Source organism: Aedes albopictus, chromosome 3 (genome assembly GCF_035046485.1).
Source record: "Aedes albopictus strain Foshan chromosome 3, AalbF5, whole genome shotgun sequence".
NCBI classification, from domain to species: domain Eukaryota; kingdom Metazoa; phylum Arthropoda; class Insecta; order Diptera; family Culicidae; genus Aedes; species Aedes albopictus.
In genome coordinates this window covers 367,978,064-368,004,521 of record NC_085138.1, presented here as the reverse complement: position 1 = coordinate 368,004,521, position 26,458 = coordinate 367,978,064, and the positions used below count along the sequence as shown (strand labels likewise).

The window sequence follows — 26,458 nt, the reverse complement described above, 5'->3', positions numbered from 1 at the left end:
AGATATCATCTCAAACATTCCTACAGAAATAGCAGACAAAGGTACTTGCAGAAGTCCGGAAGATATTCCTCAATTTTGAAGATTTTTTGATCTCGTGAAGATACATCTGAAGGATTTTTGTAAGAATTTCTAATACAGTTTCTTAAGGGACACATGTTATGATCTTGAATATGTTCAAAGTATTATTTGAATGAACTTATGTAGGAAATCCAGCAGAAACAAAATAGAATTCCTGGAAGAATTCTACAGAGAACTACTCAAGGAATTTATGAAGAAAAGATCTTTCGAACGAATCTTCGAAAGACTATCAGGAAGAGCTGGAGACCCCTCTGCAAATATTCATAAAATAATTTCTTGACACTTTTTTTTAATGCCAAGTAATTTGTTCTTATTTCTACACGCTAAGAAAGTCTTTGGAAAAAATTCTGAAACATCACCAAAAATATTGAATTAATTTAGGAAAAGTCTGAATAAACCCCTTAGAATCCCTGCTGGAAGAACTTCTGGAGAAACTCATGAACGAATTTTAGAAGAATCTATTGAGGCTTTATTAGGAATTGCAAAATAAATGCCTGAGAAAATCTTTTATTGTATGCAGTAACAATCGAACGAATTTTTGAAGAAATTCCAACAATAATTTCTGAAACAGAATATTGAAAAAAAAAATCTGAATTTCCAAGGGAAAACCTTAGAGGAAGTTCTCAAAAAAAACTTCTAATCCCTGAAGAAAATGCTTCCTTTGAAGAAGCTCCTTGAAGAATTACTTAAAAAATTCTCAGAAGAATTGCTTTAGAAATTTCTAGAAGCACTCCAGGTGAATTCCCGAAAAAAAAACTTTAGAAGGAAATACTGGGCCCATATAGCCGAGGCGGTAAACGCACGGGTATTCAGCATGACCATGCTGAGGGTGACGGGTTCGATTCCCGGTCGGTCCAGGATCTTTTCGTAAAGGAAATTTCCTTGACTTCCTTGGGCATAGAGTATCTTCGTGCCTGCCACACGATATACACATGCAAAATGGTCATTGGCAGAGGAAGCTCTCAGTTAATAACTGTGGAAGTGCTCATAGAACACTAAGCTGAGAAGCAGGCTTTGTCCCAGTGAGGATGTTACGCCAAGAAGAAGAAGAAGAAGCAGGGAATTTTGATAAAATTTTGGGAAGAATGCCCTCGAAAATGTTTGAAGAAATGCTTGCACGAATTTTTGTTACAATCCTTAAAGTAATATTCCAAAGACTCACTGAAGGAGCTCCAGGGCGATTTATTTTTTGGGAAACCAGTAGACTATTTTCAGAATGAATCTTTTGAGATATTTCTTCGGAAATTCCTGAAGAACACCCAAGAAATATTTCTGGAAGAATTTCTGGATAAATTGTCAACGAAACTCATGGGTGAGAATGCATTCTAGAGAGATGCCAGGAGGAATTTCTGAATCAAATCTCGCTGAAATCATTCTAGGTAAACCTTCAAAAATCTTCCATCTACAAGAAATCTGAAAACCTGAGTTTTTCAGGCATTTTTTAAAGTATTTACATGGAGGTTTTTATTTAAAAAACATCTCTAAACTTAACAAAAAATCTGCAGATGTTCCTACGTCTATTCTTCCAAGACTTCCAAGGGTTTTTTTTAGAAATTGATCCTGTGGTTGTGTCAGAAATATTTTCTAAGATTCCATCAGGGCTTCATGGAAGAATTGTTTCACATATTCCCAGGCTTTTTTCAAAGATATTTCAAAAATTTAACAAAAAATTAACAAAACAATGCAATACTTGAAAGAAAATTCATTTTTTTTAAGATTCTTGTAGAAAAAGTCATGTTTAGAGATAGCTCTGGATGAATTTTGGGATGAATGTTTGAGAGAATACCTGTAGAAACTTCTAAAAATACCTTCTTAATTCCAAAGAAAAAATGCTTGTGGAATTACCGAAAAAAAAAATCATAAGTGATTCCTACTGATATCCATAGATGAATTTCTGTAGATATTATTTCGTGGAGATACATGTGGAGGATTTTTTTAAAGAATTTCTTATACGATTTCTGAACAAATAACATACACCTCGTCCTTTTTTTAAGTCCATGCTTGGCCAAGCGACAAAAAATTCTACAGCTAAGACAATGAGCAAACTCAACAGTTTTACATTTTTTAAAACATCTTCGTGATTAGGAGAAGTGTACAAAAATATAAAAATATGTATTTTGATCATTACTTTGTCGGTAGAAATTTTTTTCGCTAAGCCAATAGTGGACGTAAAATAAGGTTTAGGTGTAGTACCAAAAAAATCTTGAAAATACTACCTTGAGAAATTTCTGTAGGAAATCAAGCAGAAACGAAAAAAATGCTGGAGGAATTCTTTGGAGAACCACTGAAAGAATTTCTGAAAATAAAAAACTGTTGAAGGTTTCGAAGAACCAAGAAAAGCTGGATAACTCTCTGCAAATATTCATAGAAGGAATCTCAGCAATACATCAGGGATCTTTGGGGAAAGCCTTGCAGCACAAATAAATCTGAGAGAATCCCTGAAGAAAGGCTAGAATAAATTTTAAGCAATACCTGCTGGAGGAATAGCTGGAGAAATTTCTGGAGAAACCCATGAACAACTTTTAGAAGAATCTATTGCGTTTTTTTTAAGAATTGCTAAATAAATGACTGAGAAAATCTAAAATTGTATGCAGCAGCACTCGAATGAATCTCTGAAGAAATTCTAACAAAAACTTCTTAAAGAGTTCCTTGAAAATTATCTTAATTTGTAATGGAAAACCTTGAAGGAATTTCTCAAAAAAAAAAACTCTCAATTTCTTAAAAAAATCCAAGAATTGCATCCGAACTTCGAGAGAATTCCAGAGAAAAACTCCTGAAAGAAATTTTGATAATATTCCGGGAGGAATGCTCTCAAAAATGTTTGAAGAAATACGTGCATTAACTTTTGTAGCTATCATTGAAGTAGCTTCCTAAAGAATCACTAATCTTTTTAAAAAATTTCTTCAAAAACTCCTGAAGAACCTCCAAGGGATATTTCTGGAGGAGTTCTTTGAGAAATTTCTAAAGAAATACATGGGTGAGAAGGTTTTTTTTTCAAATAAATATCCGAAGCTTGGTGCTAGATTCAATTAAAAATAATTACGAATTTTTATATCATTTGAACCGGTCATTTCAGCGCATAAAATGAATGCATGACTGGAGAAATACGTTACTCTCCTCTCTCTCCTCTCTCCTCTTCTTGGCGTAACGTCCTCACTGGGACAAAGCCTGCTTCTCAGCTTAGTGTTCAATGAGCACTTCCACAGTTTTTAACTGAGAGCTTCCTCTGCCAATGACCATTTTGCATGTGTATATCGTGTGGCAGGCACGAAGATACTCTATGCCCAAGGAAGTCAAGGAAATTTCCTTTACGAAAAGATCCTGGACCGACCGGGAATCGAACCCGTCACCCTCAGCATGGTCATGCTGAATACCCGTGCGTTTACCGCCTCGGCTATATGGGCCCCTAAAATACGTTACTCTATTTCATTCTTAATTAGGACCAATTGTGCATCGAGAAATGGACAAACTCCCGCTGTGGGATGGGTGTCAAATCAGATTACCACACTGCCATCACCACTAGAATCGTCTATTAAAAGCATGCAGGATTACAACACTCGGCGACAAAGCCGATCGTTCGGAAAATTTTGGCGCCTTGCTGGAACATTTTTATCCGTTATGCACGGTTGCGCTCGGCCCCGATGCTGACCATTCGCATTTCCGGTCTCTTGTTCTGCTCGTAGTAATCCCATCCTAATAAAAATGAAAGCAAAATTGAAACAGGGAATTTTTCGCCTTGCATCGAATTTCGGGATCGAACGAACGATAGAGGATTTTTGATAAATGACCAGGAATTAAAACGATTTCGGGTCACACTAAAAACTCTTTTGTTCGTGGCCAATGGGAAAAATCTTCCGATTCCTAACCCTCTGACCGTTGGATCTGTCGTCGTAGTGTTATTTATACCAATATATTTTGCATTCCGGCTATTGTTTTCCCGGTGAACTGCACGACCCGGGTCAAAAGAGGCTTTCCCCTTCGTGACGTGTATTGGATAGTGGGGCAAGCGAATGGTGATGTTGGTCAAAAATCGTTGAATAAATTGCCAAGAAAATTAACCCTCCAATACCCACATTTTTTATTTTGATCTAGATATCATTTTTCGTCATCTAAAATCGGTTTATACATGTTTTGAAAGGTGATTCCTTCTCTATTTTTTTCTTTCTAGTTTTTCTTTTTTTCCAATTTTTCTTTTTTTTTATTTCATTTCCAATTTTTATTTTTAAACATCCTTACACTTTTGTATTTTTCTTGGAAGCCTATTTGGGATACCAATTTTTTTAAATGAAAACATTTTGAGATTATATAATAATTGTTAAAATATGACCTTGATCACCAAAAAATAGTTCTCGTAGTTTGTGGATAGCGACAAATGAATTTCTAGAAATATTTCTCCAAAAATTTCACATTCTTCAAAAAAACACAACACAGGTAACACATTGTTACCGCAAAATTCGATCACTGTGCAATGTGCGTCGTCGCCTGCTGTAGCCAATCCGGAGGGGTTGTGACCCCTAGGGGTGAGAAAATTTTTAAGGACGACCTTTTGTCAACGCGATTCAGGGCGCTGACTGCTTCTTTTGCTTCGTTTTAAAATCAATCAACAACGACGACGGTCAGTCGTTTGCGTTATTGCTGGCCCCGAAGCTGGCTGACCCTTTTCGCTATGGTTTTTCGAAATGTGTGTGATTTGTGTTCCACATTTGGTCACGTCGCGTTTCGTCGTTGCGCAATCCTATGTGTTGTAAATCCTAGAGCACGACCATGGTAATCTTGTTTCGTCCTTCCGAAGGTAGGGGTCAAATGGCGGTGTGAAAAAGCTGTCAATTAAAATTTATTGCAATTCGCATCCGTCGCGTCGTCGGGGTGAGTAATCGCTTGACCCGAACGGCGCGGTGTTAGAGTCAAAGCCTTGAACAACAACAATGGAGACCCCGACGTATGGTCAGGGGTCGGTCACATAAATGGACAATTTAAATAAATTTTGCAATCCGGTCCGGCCGGGAGACAGGGTGTTCTAGTTACAATTTTGGCGCCAAATGTGGTCCAGATGTGTGATGGTGATGGGAATCTAACGGTTCTAGGGTAGATTATTGAAAATTAGATTCTTCTTTTTCTATCTGGGCGGATGTTCCAATATAGCTGAAGTCTATTTCTCAGCTAAGGGCTCTATCAGCACTTCAACTCATTGGAACATTTACCATAAAAGCCATGATGAGTGATTCCGTGAGTCACCCGGTTCTTGAGGCGCAATTTTATGAAAATAGCGTCCAAAAGTTTTGATGCATCAAAATAGAACATTTCCAGCTCAACGTGCGAATCACGTGGACGTTACCTTTATAAATTTTAATCAAATTTTGCTCATGTGTGAGCCTGCAAATATTCTCATGTTATTTGTTGTGCAATATTCTTCACCTGACTTGAAACTTCACCTAACAAACCTTTTAATGAGCATGAGCATGAGCATGAGCATGATTGACCGCCCACGGTTGCTCCTCTGTTATTGCAAGGACAACTGCATTTACACAAAGAACCAACAGGTGATGCTTGGGACTAGCTTTCTCCTCGTTGTGTAAATGCTGGAATCCCAATACTTTTCAATAAGCAATACCAGCGCCGGCCGCGTCCGAATGCAGGTCAATTGAGGATAGGGAAGGAAGTGATGCCGTGAATCTCGCTTAGGCCAATAACCGAGGAATTCTCTGCGTTACTACGAGAAATCACTAGGAGTTTGGTGGATATGGGAAGGGAAGATTTTTTAGGGAATTTGTCTTGGTAAACAAATTGCTACAATCAACGGACGATTCCTGTTTTTTTTTACGATGAACGATGCACACGCGAAAAAATCCCATTGAAATCGTCCACACATTCGCGTCATTTTCAGGGAATATTAGCAGTGTTTAAGGGGTCGAGCTCTTTTCCACGCAAAAACAAGCTAAAAAGAAAATCCTATCGCGCGTCTCCACTCCGTTAGCAAGCAGAAGTCTTTAGTCCATTTCACACAGAAATGAACTGAACGCGACGTTTATCCTAGCTTAAACTGTCTTAGGAATGCTTGTTAGTGAAGGTATTTTTGAAACAGGACGCAGTTTAATAGGTGACATCATCACACATCATCATGACCAAAAACAAAAAATATCTCAATTTACCTAAAACAAAAAAGGAAGTTAATAAAACAAATAGTGCCACTTCAATAAAAACTGTTTTTTTTCTTTCACACCCGCGACATTACGAATCTAGGCTTGAATAAAACGTAGAGAACGTGGTCTGAATGTGATAAATATGTAAAATGTAAAAAGTTCGAGAAAAAATGGAAACGAAAATCTACTGTAAGATACAGGCTTGGATACAGGCCAAAAGTGATTGTTCATCTAATTTATTTTTGAAAGAGGAGGAAAAGAAGTTGGAACTTTCTCACAAAATCAGCAGCTCAGCATACAATTCAGGATTCACGTAAGAGACCCCAAAACATGTCCCAAAACGACCGCATTTTCTTCACTCCGGTAGTTTATACGGACACTTCAATTGCACCGACACCAGTGCTACTAATGCAGGAGCCTGGAACCACTAACACACTTTTGCACACGCGAACAGGCACTGTATTTTTTGGATTGGAATACGATTTCATAGAATCAAAATGAAATTAAATTTGACACAAACTTAGTCTTTCAAAAGGCCGTTAGAAAATCTAAAACGAGAGCCGATATGCAAACGTCAGATGCAGCGCAAACACGTCCGTACGCCCCCACAGCTTGCTACGATCTCACTTCACCTAACAAACCTTTTAATCTTCAAAAACTATAACTCGAAAACTGTTTGTTTGAGGATATTCGAAGGAATTAAAAAAAATATAAACTGGGAGCAATATTTCTATCGTGTTATGTAATTTTCATTTTCCATGATATCATTCGTTTTTTTTTCATCATTTTTCTGTAGAAAGCTGGCTTACAGCTTCAAAATTTGCCAAGTAGCCCAGGATAGTCCAATGCTTCTAGCTCTTTTTTCACAAATTTTTTATTTATCATCAACTTTTAGGAAATAGTTTTTGGAATTTTCTATACCAAAAATTGATTCTATGTACAAGTTTCATTGAAAGACTATGCATATTTTTTTTCCTATATCCAACCATACTTAAGTTACAGACACATTCTACCGTGACGTTACAACGTTTTGATGCCTTTTTGTTCAGATTTTTCACTTTAACTCATAAATTCGACCATAAACCCTCAAATATTTTTGCATATTCGTATTCCATGAAAAATTTCCAAAGAATTCGATCTGTCGAACAGTTAGTTTTCATTAGAAAAATATGTTAAAAATGGGAATTTGTAGCGTGACGTTACATCGTTCACGCATTCGATGTATTCGTTCACTACATGGCCTTCATGCCTATTTTCACCTTCTAAAAATGTTCCCACTTATTCGCAATCTAGCGAATACTATCATACCTATCATCTTCATTATCCATCTCTGAGTAAAAAAAGACCGATAAAGCCATACAAATTATTAGGTTATAAATAGAATACCGTTGATAAATGAATGTTGATATAGAAATGTTTCACTTTAAGTTAAGTTCAGAATTTTGCATAAGCCGAAGCTTTTCAAAAATGATTCATGGTAAATATCATCTCAAAATATTAAGTCACTTTACTAAACCACAGTTACTGTTAAGTGCATGTACTAGTCACTGGACGAAACAAATTACTATGTATTTAAAATTTTTTATTTTTATATGGAAAAATGAAATTTTTAGCTTGTCAGTATGGGAAAAAATCACGCCAAATCTCAGTACATAATTCAAAAAATCAAATCGATTTCAACAAATCATAACTTAGATAACAAAATTGTAACCATCCTCAGTCAACTATTGCAAAAAAAAAGAAAATCGCAATTATTTCACATTAACTTTTCTCTGTCATCTAGTGAATGTTGTTATCAACAATTCGTTATGCAATTTCGTTCAATATAACCATTCCATACCCTTCCAATACAATTACCTTCGGTAGAAATTTCTTTTGAAAATTTGCCAGAACACACATTGGGAGCAGTTACACATAAAAAGACACTACACCGTCTTCAGCCAGAGGCTGCACATGCTGAACATTAACTAACACGAGACAACGGACAACACACATAACACCCAGTGGTCCAATGGAGAATTTTCCGTTTTGACGAAAAGTTTTCCCCGACTGGAGCGGGAATCGAACCCGCACTCCGTGGCTTATGCTACGCCTAGACGACTGACGCCGCTAACCGCACGGCCACGAAGCCCACTACATATACCACATGTACATATAGCAGGGGTTCTCAAACTTTTTCAGCTTGCGACCCACTTTTGATTTCCATAGAATTTGGCGACCCACCAGCGCGTATTTTCATAAAATACTTATTTTTTTGCAATGGCGATTTCGACTGGATATTGATCAACTTTTTTGGATTGGCTTTCTCAGTCATTAAGTCAAGACGAGTATTGTATACTGTTCCGACGTTTCGGCCTTTTTGTTGTGGCCTTCTTCAGGGATTGCTAAAAACATATACAGTCGAGTCTCTTACTAAACGAATTCCTATTAAACGGACTCCTATTAAACGAACTCCTACTAGACAGGGGTGAGCGTTATAGGAGACTAAGAGCTTATGGAATTTCGGCTTTTTGGGGGTGTGGCCTATTATCTCGGGTGTGTTAAGAGTTAGCGCAATACTTTCTTCGGCAAAGTTTTAGGGCTTGATAAGATCTACCATTCAGTACTTTGGTTCATATGATTAGTTGGCAATTTGGCCACTAGAGGGACCATCAACAGTTTGATGCTAAATTGCACTACAGGAACCATATCAGGTAGTCAAGCAAACGTTACGATATGCGACAGCTCAAGACCCTGATAATTTGGAAGGATAGTGTCTTCGGGAAAGTTGTTGGGTACGCCAATAACTTACTGACGATGAGTTTCGAAGTTCGAAATTCCTCCACTGGGCGGCGCTAGTGAGCAAGTAAATTTTCAAAACCTCATATCTCAGAATCCCGATAACTTAGAAAGTTGGTGTCTTCGGCAAAGTTTATCAGTATGACATAAACTTACATGAAAATTAACACATGTTTCGCAATTCTGCCACTAGGCGGCGCTAGTGAACATACAAATTTTAGAAACCTCATAGCTCAGATTCCTGATAACTTAGAAAGTTGGTGTCTTCGGAAAAGTTGATCAGTATGACATAAACTTACATAAAAATAAACACTTGTTTCGCAATTATGCCACTAGGTGGCGTTTACCGTGGTTTTACGTCTTTTTTCGACTTTTTTTGGCGGTTTTCGGCTTGGCAAAACTAGTGTTGCTCCCCCCGATAACTTAGAAAGTTGGTATCTTTGGAAAAGTTGATCAGAATGACATAAACTTACATAAAAATTAACACTTGTTTCGCAATTCTGCCACTAGGCGCTAGTGAGCATGTAAACTTTCAAAACCTCATATCTAAGAATCCCGATAACTTAGAAAGTTGGTGTCTTCGGCAAAGTTGATCAGTATGACATAAACTTACATAAAAATAAATACTTGTTTCGCAATTCTGCCACTAGGTGGCGTTTACCGGCGTTTTTCGTCTTTTTTCGACTTTTTTTGGGGTTTTTCGGCTTGGCAAAATTAGTGTTGCTCCCCCTGATAACTTAGAAAGTTGGTATCTTTGGAAAAGTTGATCAGAATGACATAAACTTACATAAAAATTAACACTTGTTTCGCAATTCTGCCACTAGGCGCTAGTGAGCATGTAAACTTTCAAAACCTCATATCTAAGAATCCCGATAACTTAGAAAGTTTGTGTCTTCGGCAAAGTTGATCAGTATGACATAAACTTACATAAATATTAACACTTGTTTCGCAATTCTACCACTAGGAGGCGCTAGTGAGCATGTAAATTTTCAAAACCTCATATCTAAGAATCCCGATAACTTAGAAAGTTGGTGTCTTAGGCAAAGTTGATCAGTTCCGCAATTCTGCCATAAGGCGGCGCTAGTGAACAAGCAAATTTTAGATATCTCATAGGGGGGAGCGACACTAGTTTTGCCAAGCCAAAAACCGTCAAAAAAGTCGAAAAAAGGCGAAAAAAAAACGATAAACGCCGCCTAGTGGCAGAATTGCGAAACAAATGTTTATTTTTATGTAAGTTTATGTCATACTGATCAACTTTGCCGAAAACACCAACTTCCTAAGTTATCAGAATTCTGAGCTATGAGATTTCTAAAATTTGCATGTTCACTAGCGCCGCCTAGTGGCAGAATTGCGAAACAAGTGTTTATTTTTATGTAAGTTTATGTCATACTGATCAATTTTGCCGAAGACACCAACTTTCTAAGTTATCGGGATTCTGAGATATGAGGTTTTGAAAATTTACTTGCTCACTAGCGCCGCCCAGTGGAGGAATTTCGAAATTCGCAACTCATCTTCAGTAAGTTATTGGCGTACCCAACAACTTTCCCGAAGACACTATCCTTTCAAATCATCAGGGTCTTGAGCTGTCGCATATCGTAACGTTTGCTTGACTACCTGATATGGTTCCTGTAGTGCAATTTAGCAACAAATTGTTGATGGTCCGTCTAGCGGCCAAATTACCAACTAATCATATGAACCAAAGTTCTAAATGGTAGATCTTATCAAGCCCTAAAACTTTGCCGAAGAAAGTATTGCGTTAACTCTTAACACACCCGAGATAATAGGCCACACCCCCAAAATGCCGAAATCCCATAAGCTCTTAGTCTCCTATTAAGCGGATTCCTATTGCGCCCCCCGACCAGTGATCTTATAAGAGTCTCGACTGTATTAACATTTAACATAGAACATAAAACATGTTCTATGTTAAATGTTAATATATGTTTTTAGCAATCCCTGAAGAAGGCCACAACAAAAAGGCCGAAACGTCGGAACAGTATACAATACTCGTCTTGACTTAATGACTGAGAAAGCCAATCCAAAAAAGTTAAACTTATTTTTTTGCAAATTTGAATACCTTTTATTACTTTCATAGGTTTTGAATTTTGATTTTGGAATTTTGAGAGAAGTTTCCAAGTAGACCCACATCCAGGTCGATGAAACACTACAGAACAGGTTTTTAATATTATTTTACACGTTAAAGAAATAAATAAAAAAAACATACATTGTGTACGAAGTCTTTGAAGATATAGTGACAATTTTAAATCTTCTTGAAATTTTTAGTCATATCCTTCATACATATTTATTTTATTTCCATTTTAATTGAAATGACATTTCAGTTATTCTGACTTCCATGAAAGTGCAGATTATAGCGAATCAGTAGAAGTTCGCCAAAGTTTAGCTTTACTGAAGTTCGGTTGAGGTAAGGTTTCTTGTCGAAGTTTGGTAATTTTAAACTGCTGTTAGTGTTTCTTTTTTCTTAATATTTTTACTGCTGAACTTAAATTTTTCCGGAAATTGCGCTAGCAACAAGCATTCTTTTGTCCAGAACACAAAAACGTTAATTTTACCCTTATCTTGAACCTTCTGATTGAAAACTCATAGTTTCAGAATCGATTTCTGAACGCAGACAGTCGTTTCAATATTGAATATACTCCAGACTAACACTAATAATACAAAATTTTGAATAGAATTAAGGAGAAACCGGATTTCTAGATAAAAAAAAAACTGCCGATTCTTCTAGGGAGTATTTGTAAATTAGAAAATAGCTAGCCATAACATTTGGCATAAGTTTTTCAAGTCATTTAATACAATATCGCCCAAGCTTTCGCGACCCACCAAAAATCAGTCCGCGACCCACCAGTCGGTCGCGACCCATAGTTGGAGAAACGCTGACATATAGTATCAAAAAATCACCAGAAACTGTATCAAATGTTAATTAACCCTTCAGCGCGCGCGCTGTTGTAAAAAGTACAACACTACCAAAAAACCTCGCTTTTCGTATACAGCGCGAGCGCGGTGCAGTTTCGGTTGTTTGATGGCGCGCGCGCTGGAAGGTTAAACAATAATTTTTCAAAATTTGCTATATAAGACATGAATGCTCAGAATTTTATAGTATTCGGTTTATTGAATCCGCAGACAAAACAGTTCAAAGTTGGCTATCTGATAATTACGACTTTTACTAGCGTATTCCTAGCTTCATGTAGACTTGCTCGGTATTTCCAAAATTTGAACCATTGATGGATAACAAGTTGATCAACTTGCAGTGGAAATTTGAAATTTGAAAATGCATCTTTCGAAAGTTATAGCTAGTTGATTTTTTTTTTTGAAAAATGAAAATTCTGCCTGTCCTGATCATGTTTCCTATTCCCTTTAAGTCAAAATGTCCTTCTTTCCAAAAAATACTACCTAACTTAACAAAAAATCACAAACGGAAATTGACAAGGAAATCACTGGGAGTTGGAAATCAACTGGCAGAACTTTAATTGACTAAAGAAAGAACTGGAAATGCATTTTACTAATTTTTGTGTTGTTTAATATAATCTCAGATTTGTGTGATTCTTGCATAAAATATTCACTGAGAAATCATTTAATTTAGTTTTAATTGAAGTTTGATATACCCTGCAAGATCTTAACTTCAAAAAAGCATATTTCAATTTTCAAAATTTTACCTTATTTCCCAAATACTTAAGAAATTCTTTAGAAATTCAACATTTGTCTAACCTGTTGGAATTTGAAAAGATGTTTTCGACAGTTCTAAACAAGAATAAACTATAGAGATAAAGTTGTGAAAGACGGACCCGGTTTAGGGTGGTGCTTCGAATCCAGTTTGACTTTCTATTCTGCAGAGTTGTAACTTGTTCTGTAGCTTAGTTGGTTAAAGCGCCGGACTAGCGATAACGGAGTCGTGGGTTCGAATCCCACCAAAACAAGTGGTAATTTTTTCACAAATTTATCTCTCAATTTGCCAATTAAACGTACTTTGCCTAAAATACTTCAAGTTTTTACGTCAAACTATAGAGGGCAATTATTTTTCTTTTACTTTTTTATTTAATGTACCATTGAAATCATGTTTGAATCTAAATACAGTAGGACATGATTGCTTTTGAAATGAAATAACAACGATTCGATTGCATTGGTTAGATGGATAAGCACTATATGTGGAATCATCCAACGATAAGTAGCAGAGACCGGGAACGATGCTGACATAACTGGCATACGTGAATAACATATAAGACTCCACCTAGCGGTGAGTAGCCCAAGCCATGCTTTGAACTAATGTAACGTAACGCAACGTAACGTAAGTTAGAAACCGAGTGAAGCAAAACAGTATAATACATACAATTTAAAACCATAAACGATAATGCATGTTTATTGGATTCCATTCAAAGATTCTAGTAACACTATTAAACGTAACAGCACCATAAACCTGAGACCTATAAACCATATGTATACGTCAATGAGTGAAATCAGATCTGTAGCGTAGTCACAGGGAGCGCTGTGCAGGCTCCCTGATTGGCGCCTCACTACACTTGACCAAAGTATATGTGTAAGTTTTTGCTTTTTCAAGGTTTCTTAAAAAAATGTTTTTCGGTATTTTGCAAACATTGCATTTTTCTATTTACAAAAACTTTAAGAAAGTCTTTTTATTTTCCTGCATTAATCAGTATCATCAATTTCTCCTTAGTTCACATTAAATGTTCTTTAAAATTATTAAAAAAAAGTTTACTGCTAGATTTTCCAAAATGCTAACAGACACACATCCATTTTTTGCATTTTTCGTACAATTTTTTGGTTAATAAAATTATACTTTTTTTTATTTAATAAATTTAACATTGACCTACAAAATCCTTGCAAATTTCCTTTTTTTTTAAGATGGTCTGAATATTTCATTTGAAAATCCATCACAAATATATGTGTTTCAATTTTTTTTCTTGATATACTTGTTAGAGTTTCAGCAATTTCCTGTTTATATTTTTTATGATTTTCTAGAATTATTCAACAAATTCATCCCAAGAGTTTTTCTGAAGTTTTGTGAAAGAAGTTAAGTAGTTGTTTATGGCAATAGATTCGAAGTATGATTGGAATAATAATTGGATTATACACCCGATCAAAAGTTTGGGGCCATCCCCTCAAGAACAAGTTTTTAGGCCCATATCTCCGTCAATTTACGTCCGTTATCAAGAATATAGGTCTTATCCAAAAGATTATAAGTTAAAGAAGCATTAAGCATGATTTCGAGGAAACGTTTTGAAAAGTATTTATATGTAAACTTAACCTAAAGCTGCCAACTTCAAAATTAATTAAAAAAATACAAAGCTGTCGCTGGAAATTGATTCGACCAAAGTTCAATATGGGAGCGGAAACCTAACCTATGTATTTTCTAATAGTTTTCAACTGCTTTTTGCCGAACTTAGGCAAACAATCTACGAAAAAAGTAATTAAGGAAATTAACAATTGATATCACCAAAAGTTTGGGGTCATTTTCACAAAATTGGCCATAACTCAGGAACGAAACCAAATGCATTCCAAAAGTTTCAACGATCAAAGGTTATAAAACAACCTTTTCAAAAATATTTTTTTGAAAATTTTCCAAGAGTTCGGGCATAGTTTTTCGGGCTTTTCTTCACAAAGTTTCTCAACTGTGGAAAATTTTGTGGAAAACTTTTCATGTTCATATTTTTTTTTTGGATTTCTGAGAAAAATTTCTTTCATTTTCTAAAAAAAACATTGTTTCTACGATGCTTCGTGCTTGAGTTATGATTATTCAAAGTAAGTAGTGTCAGGGGAAAACAAAATATTTTTACCTGAGTTTTCCAGGAAAATAGGCGACCCTGAATTTTCTCATTTTTTGTGTTTTGTGTTAAAAAACACATTAATGAAAACAAAAAAAAGGGTACTTCAAATTAATTTAGTGTTTTTCGAACTTCAAAAAATCATATTTACACGAAAACTCCGAACAACGTATGCCAACAAAGATAAAGGAAAAATGTGAAATTATCACACTTGAGGGGCCCAGAATCAAAGGGGTGTAAGTGACCATTTTGTCGATTTTGAGTTGAGGATATCATAAAATTCTCCAGATTACGAGCTTTCAGGAACTTTTTTAAGATTGTTTCTACGATGATTAGAAAAATTACAATAAATCAGAGAAAATTGGGTTGTTTTTAAAACTCCATACATTTTGTATGGGATTAAAAATTGGTGAAAAACTTTAAACCTCATTCACTCGAAAGTGGGTTTTTGTCACTTACACCCCTTTGCTTCTAACCCCCTCACTTGTTATCCGAGAAAACCTTGAAAAGAAGAATTGTTTACAGAATTTGTTTTGGATCACCCTAATATCCGTATAAAGATGAATATTCTAAAACGGCATCATATTCTCGAATGGTTTGTGGTTATTTGCTCCTTTGACATCAATGCTGTAGGAGTTCAGCAAAAATTAATAAAATTCGTGAAAGCCACATGCGTCTTACAAACTTGCTTTTAAGCGCTAAAAGTTGAATTGCGTCAGCATTGATATTGATGATCAACACGCTTGTTTGTTGAAACTAGCGATAGAGGTAGCCAAGGCAAATTACAAGGAAGCAAAGCTACTAGGTCAAAGAAAGTATCTTTGAAAGAATCCCGGTAGGAATCTTGGGAAAATCCTGAAGAAATCTCTTAATTCTGAAAGAATCCTTAGGGAATCGCAGAAGTAACCCTAGAAAGAATCTTGGGAGGAATCTTCGAAGAATTCTCATGAAAAATCCCAGAAGAAATCTAAAAGGGTGAAATCAATGGAGGAATCAGAAATCTATGGAGATTCCAAAAGAAACGCCGAAAAAAATCAATTAAGGAATCCCGGAAAGAAGCCCAAAATGAATCCAGGAAGGGATTCCTGGAGTAGTCCCTATAAGGAAACTGAGAAAGCATATTGAGTAGAATATCCGGAGGAGTTCCAGGAGAAAACCTTGAGACGAATCCCTAGAGATGCACCTTGGTGGATATGGAGCGTACGCCAACTTATTCCTATAGTATATACAGTCTTGGTCCGGTTTAATCATGTTCTTGAACCGATTGGAATCTTGAAAAACGTTTCTAGTAGATTACTGAGAAAATATTTCAAGAAATTTCATAAAGGAATCCTTCAAAGAATTCCTGGAGGTACACTCCCGTTCAAAAGTTTGGGGTCACCCCCTCAAAAACATGTCATTTTTTTAGGCCCATATCTCCGCCAATATGCGTCCGATTTCAAAACCCTAGGTTTCATTCAAAAGATAATAAGTCAAAGAAACTTTGAACATGATTTAAAAGAATCTTTTTCAAAAAAATTTGTATGTAAACTTAACCTAAAGTTGCAAAATTTTCTAAAAAATGAATATAAACTTACGGCAGTGTCGCTGGAAGTTGGGTCGACCAAATTTTAAGATGAGAGCGGTAATATGACCCATTTTCTATTAGCTTTCAACTGCTTTTTACAGAACTTAGCTAAAAAATCTAGAAAAAAAGTTATTAAGTAAATTAATCCTTGATGTCATCGACCAAAAGTTTAGGGTCACCCCTCAATATGATGTATCGGCCAAAAGTTTGGGGTCACTTTCGTAAAACATGGAAAAGTGATTTGGAGATATCTTCGTCATCTATAGTTCAATTTTAATTGTTTTTGGCTCATTTCAAAGATAATTAACTAAATTTACGTTTGATGTCTTCAACTTAACGTATTTAACGAGTTTTGTATATAAAAATGTTATGTAAAGTTAGCACATTTTACCACGCTTCAAAAAATAAGGCAAATTTACGTTAAGTTTTAGTATGTAAATTTCAACAAATATGTGTGGTTCAATGTCTATGCAGTAAGTATCATTCATTTTGTTTCAAATAAGCCAAGAAGAATTAAAATTGAATGAAAGATGACAAAGATGTCAACAAATCACTTTTCTATGTTTTACGATAGTGACCCCAAACTTTTGGCCGATACAGCATTTTGAGGGGTGACCCCAAACTTTTGGTCGATGACATCAAGGATTAATTTACTTAATAACTTTTTTTTCTAGATTTTTTAGCTAAGTTCTGTAAAAAGCAGTTGAAAGCTAATAGAAAATGGGTCATATTACCGCTCTCATCTTAAAATTTGGTCGACCCAACTTCCAGCGACACTGCCGTAAGTTTATATTCATTTTTTAGAAAATTTGGCAATTTTGGGTTAAGTTTACATACAAATTTTTTTGAAAAAGATTCTTTTAAATCATGTTCAAAGTTTCTTTGACTTATTATCTTTTGAATGAAACCTAGGGTTTTGAAATCGGATGCAAATTGGCGGAGATATGGGCCTAAAAAAATTACATGTTTTTGAGGGAGTGACCCCAAACTTTTGAACGGGAGTGTATCTCGAAAGTAATCTATGGAAGAATCCTCGAAAAATAATAATGAAAGATTCCCGAGAAGAATCTTTGAAGAAAAGATGGGAAGAGTCCCTGCAGGAATGCTCAGAGAATTCCAGATATTCACAGCAAGAATCCAAGAGGGAAACCCAGGTGGAATCAATGGAAGAATTCTGAAAATAATCTCTGGAGGATAATCGGAAAGAATCTTTGAAAAGATCTCAAGATAGATCCTGGATGAATTTTCGGAATGAACCCCGGCAAGAATATCTGGAAGAATTCTGGGAAAAATCCATAGAGAAATATTAAAAGGAATACTTTCGGGAATTTTGAAGAAATATTGAAAAAAAAACGCGGGAGCAGTCTTCAAAAAAAATCCTGGTCAAATCCCAGTATGTATACAGATAGGAATTCTGATGTTAATTCCCGAAATATTTTTTGAAAAAGCGAACGAAAAAAAGCTGGAAGAAAACCGATAAATATAACTCTGTTAAAATTCTCGGAAGAAACTCTGAAAGAAAATCCCGGTAAGAATCTTTGGAGAAAATCTTGCAAAGAATACACTAGGGAGTGATGAAATAGAAACATTACTGTATTATTATTCAATCCTTAAGTAAAGCGGAAACAGAAACACGTGTTTGATGCAGAAATTGAGATATGAATTGTGAAAAAAAATCCACTTGCTCCGGTGGAAATCAAAACCACTAATCCCAATTCGCTAGACGGGCGCTTCTTATTCCATACCCTGTGCAATAGTGGAGCCGATTTCAGTTCCATGTCTTGAGGGATCGGAAATAGTCAAGTGCCTCCGTAGCTTGGGTGAAAGAAGAGCACGTCTAGCGAACAAATCATAATCTCAAAAAAAAAAAACACGTGTTTCTGTTGTGTACATGAATGTCACAGCATTTTCAACATTTAAAAGAGGTTTGCTAAACACGTGATAACAGCTCAATGAATAATGTCTAGGAGCGGAAAGCATTGAAAATGTTACTGTGTTGCTTACACCTTCCTAATGCACATTGGGAATAGCTCGCTGACGTAGTGTACGGTTTGGGTAAAAAAAAACCATTAGGATCATTTTTTACCCTAATCGTCAGCGAGCTGTTCTCATGCCTTGGGAAGATTAAGATGGATAACATTTGTATCAGTGCTTTGCAACGAAATCACATACCATTCTATCACAAACATTACAATTTACATATATTGTATAATCAAGTTACAGTACAGTGTGTTGTATTACGAAAAAGATTATATCAAGCGAGATAACCGTCTGGCAATAGCAGTCTGAGTGGTAAGCACAGTTGTAGCTCCTACGTCCGACGTTTGGGTTTCTTTATTGAACCTACATGAAGGGAATATGAGTTTGTATTTTTGTAAACATGTGTAGTGGCTTACATTGGGTTGTTTGTAATGTATCTGTAGATGGTTTATAATGGCTGATTGTTACACTTTTGAGACTGATATCAGTCTCACATGCGCTACCAAAGACGCCATTATGACCCAGCTACAGGCACATTACAGAAAACCAAATCTACACATACATGTTTACAAAAATACAAACTCCTATACCCTAGAAGAAGGTTCAATCAAGGAGCCGAAACGTCGGACTTAGGATCAACAACTGTGTTTGCATATCACTCAGACTGTTATTGCTGGAAAATTATCTCACTAATCGAAAGCATCTGTCGCAAACGATACCTAAGTGACAATAGCAAGACATTAGTTTACGCTACTTCCATCCAGCAACATTCGAAGGCTATTTGAAGTGCTTGAAGCATTATGGGATTGTTTCTTAAGAAGCCGTTCACTGATTCATCGAGGAGAGATAGTGGTTGTAAAGAAGGCTCAGACTACGACATCATTTGATAAGCTATCGGTCAAATCATGTAAAGTGCCGCCAATAAAAACCACCTTGTAGGTACTTGACTTGGAGAGCACCTTGGATATGATAGAGAAGCATCCAGTATGATAGAGCATAATGCAACTGTGTGTATCTTCGAATTGGTTTATGACTAACAATTCTGCGGGAAAACTTGAAATATTGACCCACAATCGTGTATCACCCACATCCGGTTCATTAACCACCCTCACGTGAAATTCCCATATTCCGCCCTCTAATCATACAGCCTTCAGTTGGTTTCAAGTGATTTCGCCACTCTCAGTAGACGACGGTTGTTGGCGGCACTTATCTGGGGTAACAATAAAGTAGGTGTGTCAGTTAGCAGCGGTGATCAAAAGGTTGTATGTACTCAGATATTGGCGCTGGTGGTGCAATCATCAGATAGGCTGCCCCAAGTACAAGTGTCATCCGGTGTAAACGATTGAGTAGAGATTGCTAAGCTGAGCTGACTCACAGGAGCCACCGGCTATCAACTGGATGGCCGGGTTATGTCAAAGCACTTCAATCGAATGTCTTTTTATAGAATTGTGATATTTTACTGATATTGTGTTTGATATGTATGAAAATTGTTTTAATATAAAAATCATGCGAAAAACGTGAGAAAAATCTTGAAAGCAAATAGAAAAGTTTGAAAATGAAGCAGTTCATGTTAAAAAGAGCGCGAAGTGAAATTGGTGGTAAGCGAACAATTACTGCTTCAACGTCCACGCCTCTTGTTGAGCGTAGAATCCAATTCAAGAATTTTGAAAAAGTTTACAAAAAAAATTCCTATAGCCTAAACTAGCGCTGATTATTGCCCAAGATCTAACAAAGCCGCTTCAATCTACTTCTATGTCTAATTTTCGCTTGAGCTCAAAGAACCAATCGAGGATCGTGTGTACAATATTTCTAGGTGTGAAACAGTAAATGTGAGATTCGTGTGAAGAATAAAGGAAAATAAATGGTGTGATAAGTTTACAGACGTACGTCGCAGCCGCTGTCAGAGTACGGGTGCGAGTAGTTTTTTTTTCGGATCAGGGTAATCTTTGGTGTAGAATTTGCGGTGGGAAAATCATTCGGTACTTACCGGCAAATCGTGCGAATGAGGTAAATGATCTTTTCTCTGAAAGGAAAAGGTGGATATGACATTATTAAGGGCATCGATAAAAATAATCGGATATTAATGATACAACAATTGACCTACACGAAACGAGGCACCATATACTGTATATACTCATCTCGAAGCACATAGAAATGTCTATACAAATGTCAATAGACGTAAATTCGGAAGTATTCTTGGAAGATATTCTTGTAAAATACTTGTAACTATCACTGGAGGAAATTCTTGAGGGATCCCTGTAAAAATTTCTGAGGGAGCAGCTCTTGAAGAATATTGCTGGAAGTATTTCCAGAAAACACGCATATAATGAAATTCTTGGAAAAAATCCTGGAATTCACCTTAAAGAATTCCTGGACGAATTGCCGGAATGTATTCAAAAAGAATTTTAAAAGGAATTCCTAGAGGAATTATTGCTACATTTCCAAGAGAAATTACGAAAGGAATCTTGAGTGAATCCAAACAAAATCCCTGGGTGAATCCCTGGAGGATTCCTCGGAGACAATATCAAACAGCGCATCTAGCATGTAAGTACTTAAGGTACCCCGGGGCAAGTGGGACCTAAAAAAATGATAGTTTGGTTTTGTCAAGCCAAAAAATTCTAAACATAAATAATTTTATAATTCCAATGGTTCTGAAAGACTTTGTTGGTATATTTCTTCGACAGACAATTAAACGTTCCATAATAAATACAAATTTTCCCATAAATAATTCGAAAAGTCCCAGTGAAGAAACAGGGGTGCAAGCAGTAATAAATAACAAAAGTCCCATAAACAAATAAAAAAATGCATAAATAATTCAAAAGTTTCCATAAATAATTGATTTTTGAGCAATTAAAAATTTAAAAAAAGCAATGAATAAATCAACTGTTGCAATAAAAAAAGCCATTTTTCCCACCAAATAACTTCGAATTTTCCATAAATAAATCCGATTTTTCAATAATAAATTAGAAAATTCACAATGAAAAAAATATCGAAAAAACAATAAAAAATTCAAAAAATGCAATAAAAAATGACGAAATTATCCATGAAAAACAAATGCAGGAAAGTATGAGACAGTGAAATGCTGAATCGCACTTATATGACTGAAAAGCTTGCGTAACTATGATTGCAATTTACCGAGCAATTGCTTGCTGTCCGAACTCGCTATCGCTCGTCGGACCTAAAAAAGGGATAACATCTATGTTTGCATTATACCGGGCAAATTCTTGGATCTGTGGTTTGCTTAGAACCGAATCGATGCAGTTGCGGTGCATCGGATATCGGAAACTTCGGCGGCCTTCTGCCGCCTCAGTTCCTCATCCTCTATGCGGCTTCGCCGCATGGTCTACGTAATTTTTTAGCTCAAAATGCATTTACGTTTATTGCTCGTTTTTTGACATTTCTTGATAATTTATTTTTTTGTTTATTGCACTTTTTGAATTATTTATTGCTTTTTCGATATTTTTATTGTGAATTTTCTAATTTATTATGGAAAAATCAAATTTAATTATGGAAAATTCGAAGTTTTTTGGTTGGAAAATTGGCTTTTTTTATTGCAACAATTGAATTATTCATTGCATTTTTGACGTTTTTAATTGCTCAAAAATCAATTATTTATGGAAACTTTTGATTTAGTTATGCATTTTTTTATTTGTTTACGGAAATTTTGTTATTTATTACTGCTTCCACCCCTGTTTCTTCACTGGGACTTTTGGAATTAATTATGAAGAATGATCACTTTCTTATGAGTCGTTTATATTTTAGCCATATTTCTTCTGATTAACGGGCATTGGAACTGTTTCAAAATTTTTAAATTCTGTATATTATGCATATGACGAAAAGTGGAGCAGATCTTCATTTACACCGTATCACGGGGCAAGTGGGACCTATTCGGAATTTTAGTACAAATGGCTTAATAAAGTTGCTACATATATGTAATGTAGCATAAATTATAGATATATTATGCGAATAACTATGTTTAGCGATTTATGTTGGAAAAGTTTTGTGGTATCGTGAATAAATTACGTAACACATATAATAACGAATCACTGAGCAAAAAAAATGATTAAACTCTAGCAGCTCGTGCAAAACAAATTGATTTTATTTATACAAAAAGCGCCCTAAGGTTAAATGCCGAAAGATTTTCAAACTCGCTTTTCATATTACGTAGTTGACGAAACTCGCCAAAAGATTTTTCAAGTTTTACAGATGTTATGTTTACCCTAACATAATTTTACGATAATTAAATAAAGATTTTTAAATCGTGAACTTTGAATAAGTCGTTTTCCACTTTTTTCATACTCTATGATCGGTTCCTTAATATTCAGAAAAACTCATTGTGCAGCAAAAAACGAAAAAAAAATAATATAATTTGAAAAAATATGAAAAATAGATGATTTCGGTTCTACCCAAGACTTTACCATTTTAAACAATAGCTTCATCATCAGAATAGAAGTAATTAAGTGTAATTCAACGATTGTTTACTTAACACGCCGATTTTTACTTCATTTTTGTGTAAATTTCGACTTAGGCTGGAGAAAGCGAGATCAAACAATGAAGTTGTGTTTGTTTACTCTCATAGGTCTCACTTGCCCCAGATGCTGAAATGCACTGGAGCAAGTGAGAAGAGTTAACTAAAGGTAATAAATGAAAATAAATTACAGCTTTTTCACTTAAAATAATTTGCAAGCACCCCAAAGATTATCCTGAAACCGGAAAAGTTTTACTTTATTTGTTATTTCATTTTTAAACGACGAATGTAGTAGAGTACCGTAAACTGGGGTGTAGTTGATCAGTGGGGTGAACCTGATCACTCAATTATCCGCGGATATAGACTTTCAAGATAGCAACAATTATATTTTAATCATTCGCATGCTAATGACGTCACATTAAAATGGAATAGTAACTTCCTTGAAAGTCCATATTCGCAAGTAATTGATTGATCAGGTTCACCCCACTGCCAACTACACCCCAGTTTACGGTACGTTAATCTCACTTAGTGAATTGAAAATTACATATGATCAACAGTAACATATATGGTCTCTTTATGGTGAGAACAATAGCAATTTTTGTATTCAAAGTATCCGTTGGTGTGATACCTATGTTTTCTTTGAAGAATGTTTGCCTTAAAACTAAAAAATAAAAAAAAATATTATACCTGTAGGTCTCACTTGCCCCGAATTCTCACTTGCCCCGGGGTACCTTATTTGTTTAAAGTAAGTCACAGTGGCTTTTGTGCAACCGAATCCTGTGCTTTCGTGACTTTTCTGTAACATGTTTGTTTCTTGGAAGTTTTCTGGAGGGCTTATTGTGAGAATTTCTGATGGAGTCCCTGGAAAATTTTGAGGCAACTTCTTGGAGAAATTCCAAGAGACAATACCTACACGAAACTTGGAGATCCCTGGTGGAATTCTTGAAGGAATCCTAAGATAAGCCCCACAACAATCATCGGAGGAAATCCTTGAGGTATTCCTGAGGGAATTTCTAAAGGAGTCTCTTGATATTTTTTTTTTGTGAAAATTGCTGAAGGACTTTTTAGAACCTTCAAACATCTCTGGAAAACTTGTAGAGAAATCTCTGGAGGAGTTCTTGAAAAACAAACAATGCATAACTTCTTGATGTATTTCTTGCAGTGAAAAATAATCTCGAAATATATTCCTGAAATAATCACAGGACGAATTTCTAGTGGAATTCCTTTGCAGAAACTTCAGGGAGTAATCCGGAAAGAATTCATGGAAGGATTTCTGAACAAATCCGTGGATGAACTCCTAAAAGACTTCTTGGATATAATTGTGAAAAATCCTGGATGATTTTTTTTAAGAATTTCCAGGTTTTTTTATGCAAGTTTCTAAAGAATTCCAATACATATCTATGGAGAAAAAAATACTTGAGAAACGCATAAAGTAATTCAAAAAATCTGCAGGCAATCATGAAAAATTCATGGATGCATTCTTGGAAATATGTGGGAATGGTTTCTGCAACTTTTGAAGGAATACCTGAATGAATTTTTGGAGAGATCCCGAAAGCAATTTTTGATGGAAATACTAGAGGAATTCCTAAAGCCGTCCCTGAAAGAATTCTAGCAGTCTATGGAGGAGACCTCTGGAGGAATTTCTGCAGAAATTTCTTATGGACGAATTTCTTGAGGAATTCTGGGAAGAAACTTTGGAGAAATTTCTAAAGAAAACCCTGGAGAAATTCTTGAAGGAAATTCTTAAGGAATTTATGGAAAAATGCCTGGTTGAATCCTTGAAGTAATTTCTAGACAAATTCCTGGAGGATTCCGTGGAAAAAATATCGGAGAAACCCTGGTGGAACGCCTAGAAGAATCCATGAAGAAATTTCTAGATGAATTCCAGGAGGAATTCCTAAGGGAATTTCTAGAGAAATCACTGGAGAAATCCCCGAAGCAATTCCTGGAGGGTGGAGCGGACCTGGTGTGATGGTTAGAACACTTGATTATCACGCCGAGGATCTGGGATCGAATCCAATTCCCGACAAACTCACAAAATGTGAGTTCTTCCTTCAGAAGGAATAAAAAGCCTGGGTCCCGAGATGAACAAGCCTAGGGTTAAAAATCTTGTTAATACAGAAAAAATATTCTTATCGAATGCCTGGAGAAATTCTCAGAGGAATCCCTAAAGCAATACCTGGATGAATCCCAGGTGAAATCCCTGGAGTAATCCAAGAGGGAATTCCTGGAGGATATATTCCTAGGAAAATTCCTGAAAAAAATATATGAAGAAGTCCCTGGAGAATTTCTGGAGGAATTCCTGGAAGAAATGTTGTAGGAATTTCGGAATCAATTCTTGAAGGAATTCTTGGAAGAATTCCTGGAGAAATTCCTGAGGTGATTCCTGGAGGAGTTCTCGGAGGAATTCCTGGACGAATCCCTCGAGAAATTCGTGGATGAAATCCTGGAGGCATGTGAGGAGGAATTTCTGGAGGAATGAGAAGAGGAATTCCTGGAAGAACTATTGGATGAACTCGTGTAGAAATGCCTGCATGAATTCCTGTAGATGTTCCTGAAGAAATGCCTGTAGGAATTCTTGGAGGAATCCCTAAAAAAAATCCTGAAGGAAGCTCTGGAGGAACTCCTGGAGAAGTCTATGAAGGAATTTTTGGAGGAATACCTGCATAAATTGCCGGAAGAATCCCTGCAGGAATGCGTGTAGGAATTCCTGCAAAAATTCCTGAAAGAAGAAATTGCTGCCGAAATACCTTGATCACTTCCTGGAGCAATTCCGGAACGAATTTCTGGAGGAGACTTTGGAGGAATCCATGGATGAAATTCTGGAGTAATGTCTTTAGAATTTCCTGGAGGAACGCCGGGAGGTATTCTCCTAGACGACTACCTGGAAGAATCCCTAGAGCAATCTCTAGAGGTTTCCCTAGAAAATGCCTGGAGGAAGCCTCGGATGAATTACTGGGGTAATAACCTGGAGGAATCCCTAGTGAAATCCTACAGCATGTTCGAGAAGAAATCCTTGAAGAATCACTCCAACAAGTCCAGGAGGAATCCTTTAAGGAATTCCTGGAGAAATCTCTAGAGGAACTCCAGAAGGAATTTATGCAGGAATTCTCGGAGGAATCCCAGGAGAAATGCTAAGAGGAATCTCTGGAATGAACTCCAGGAGGAATCTCAGGAGTAGTTTCTGTAAGTAATCCCTCAAGTAATCCTGAGAAATTCCTGAAAATCTCAGGAGGAGTTTCTGAAAAAAAAAAACTGGAGCAATCGCTGAAGAATTCGCAGAAAGGATTGTTGGAGAAATACTGATGAAATCTCAATAAGAGTTCGTTAAAGAAGTCCTTTAGGAATCCCTGTAGAAATTCTTGAAGAAACTCCAGGAGGTATCGCGGAAGCAAGCCCAAATGGAATTCCCTAGGAAATTCTTAAGCAATTCCATGGGGAAGTCCCGGATTAACCCCTGGAGGAGATCCTGAAAAAATCCAGGATGAATTACTGAAGGAATCACTAAAAGAGTTCCTGAAGGGATCCTTGAAAGGAAATATCCAATTTAATCGCTGTAAAAATTCCTGAAGGAAAACCTGTATCGAACCTAAAATTAATCACTCGAACAATTTGTGAAGAAATCACTGCTGGAGCTTACGAAGGAATCCTTGGA

At 36.1% G+C, this 26,458-nt stretch overlaps 1 protein-coding gene across 8 annotated transcripts in view; it reads right to left on the bottom strand.

The window, feature by feature from the left end:
• The window catches only part of LOC109397126 (whirlin), a 343,758-nt gene that overhangs the window by 211,792 nt on the left and 105,508 nt on the right, over positions 1-26,458 (bottom strand). For all 8 annotated transcript variants that reach the window (XM_062855530.1, XM_062855537.1, XM_062855532.1 and 5 more), the window contains exon 10: positions 20,323-20,358. In XM_062855530.1, the coding sequence (XP_062711514.1) occupies positions 20,323-20,358 (36 nt within the window). The remainder of the gene's footprint in view (positions 1-20,322; positions 20,359-26,458) is intronic.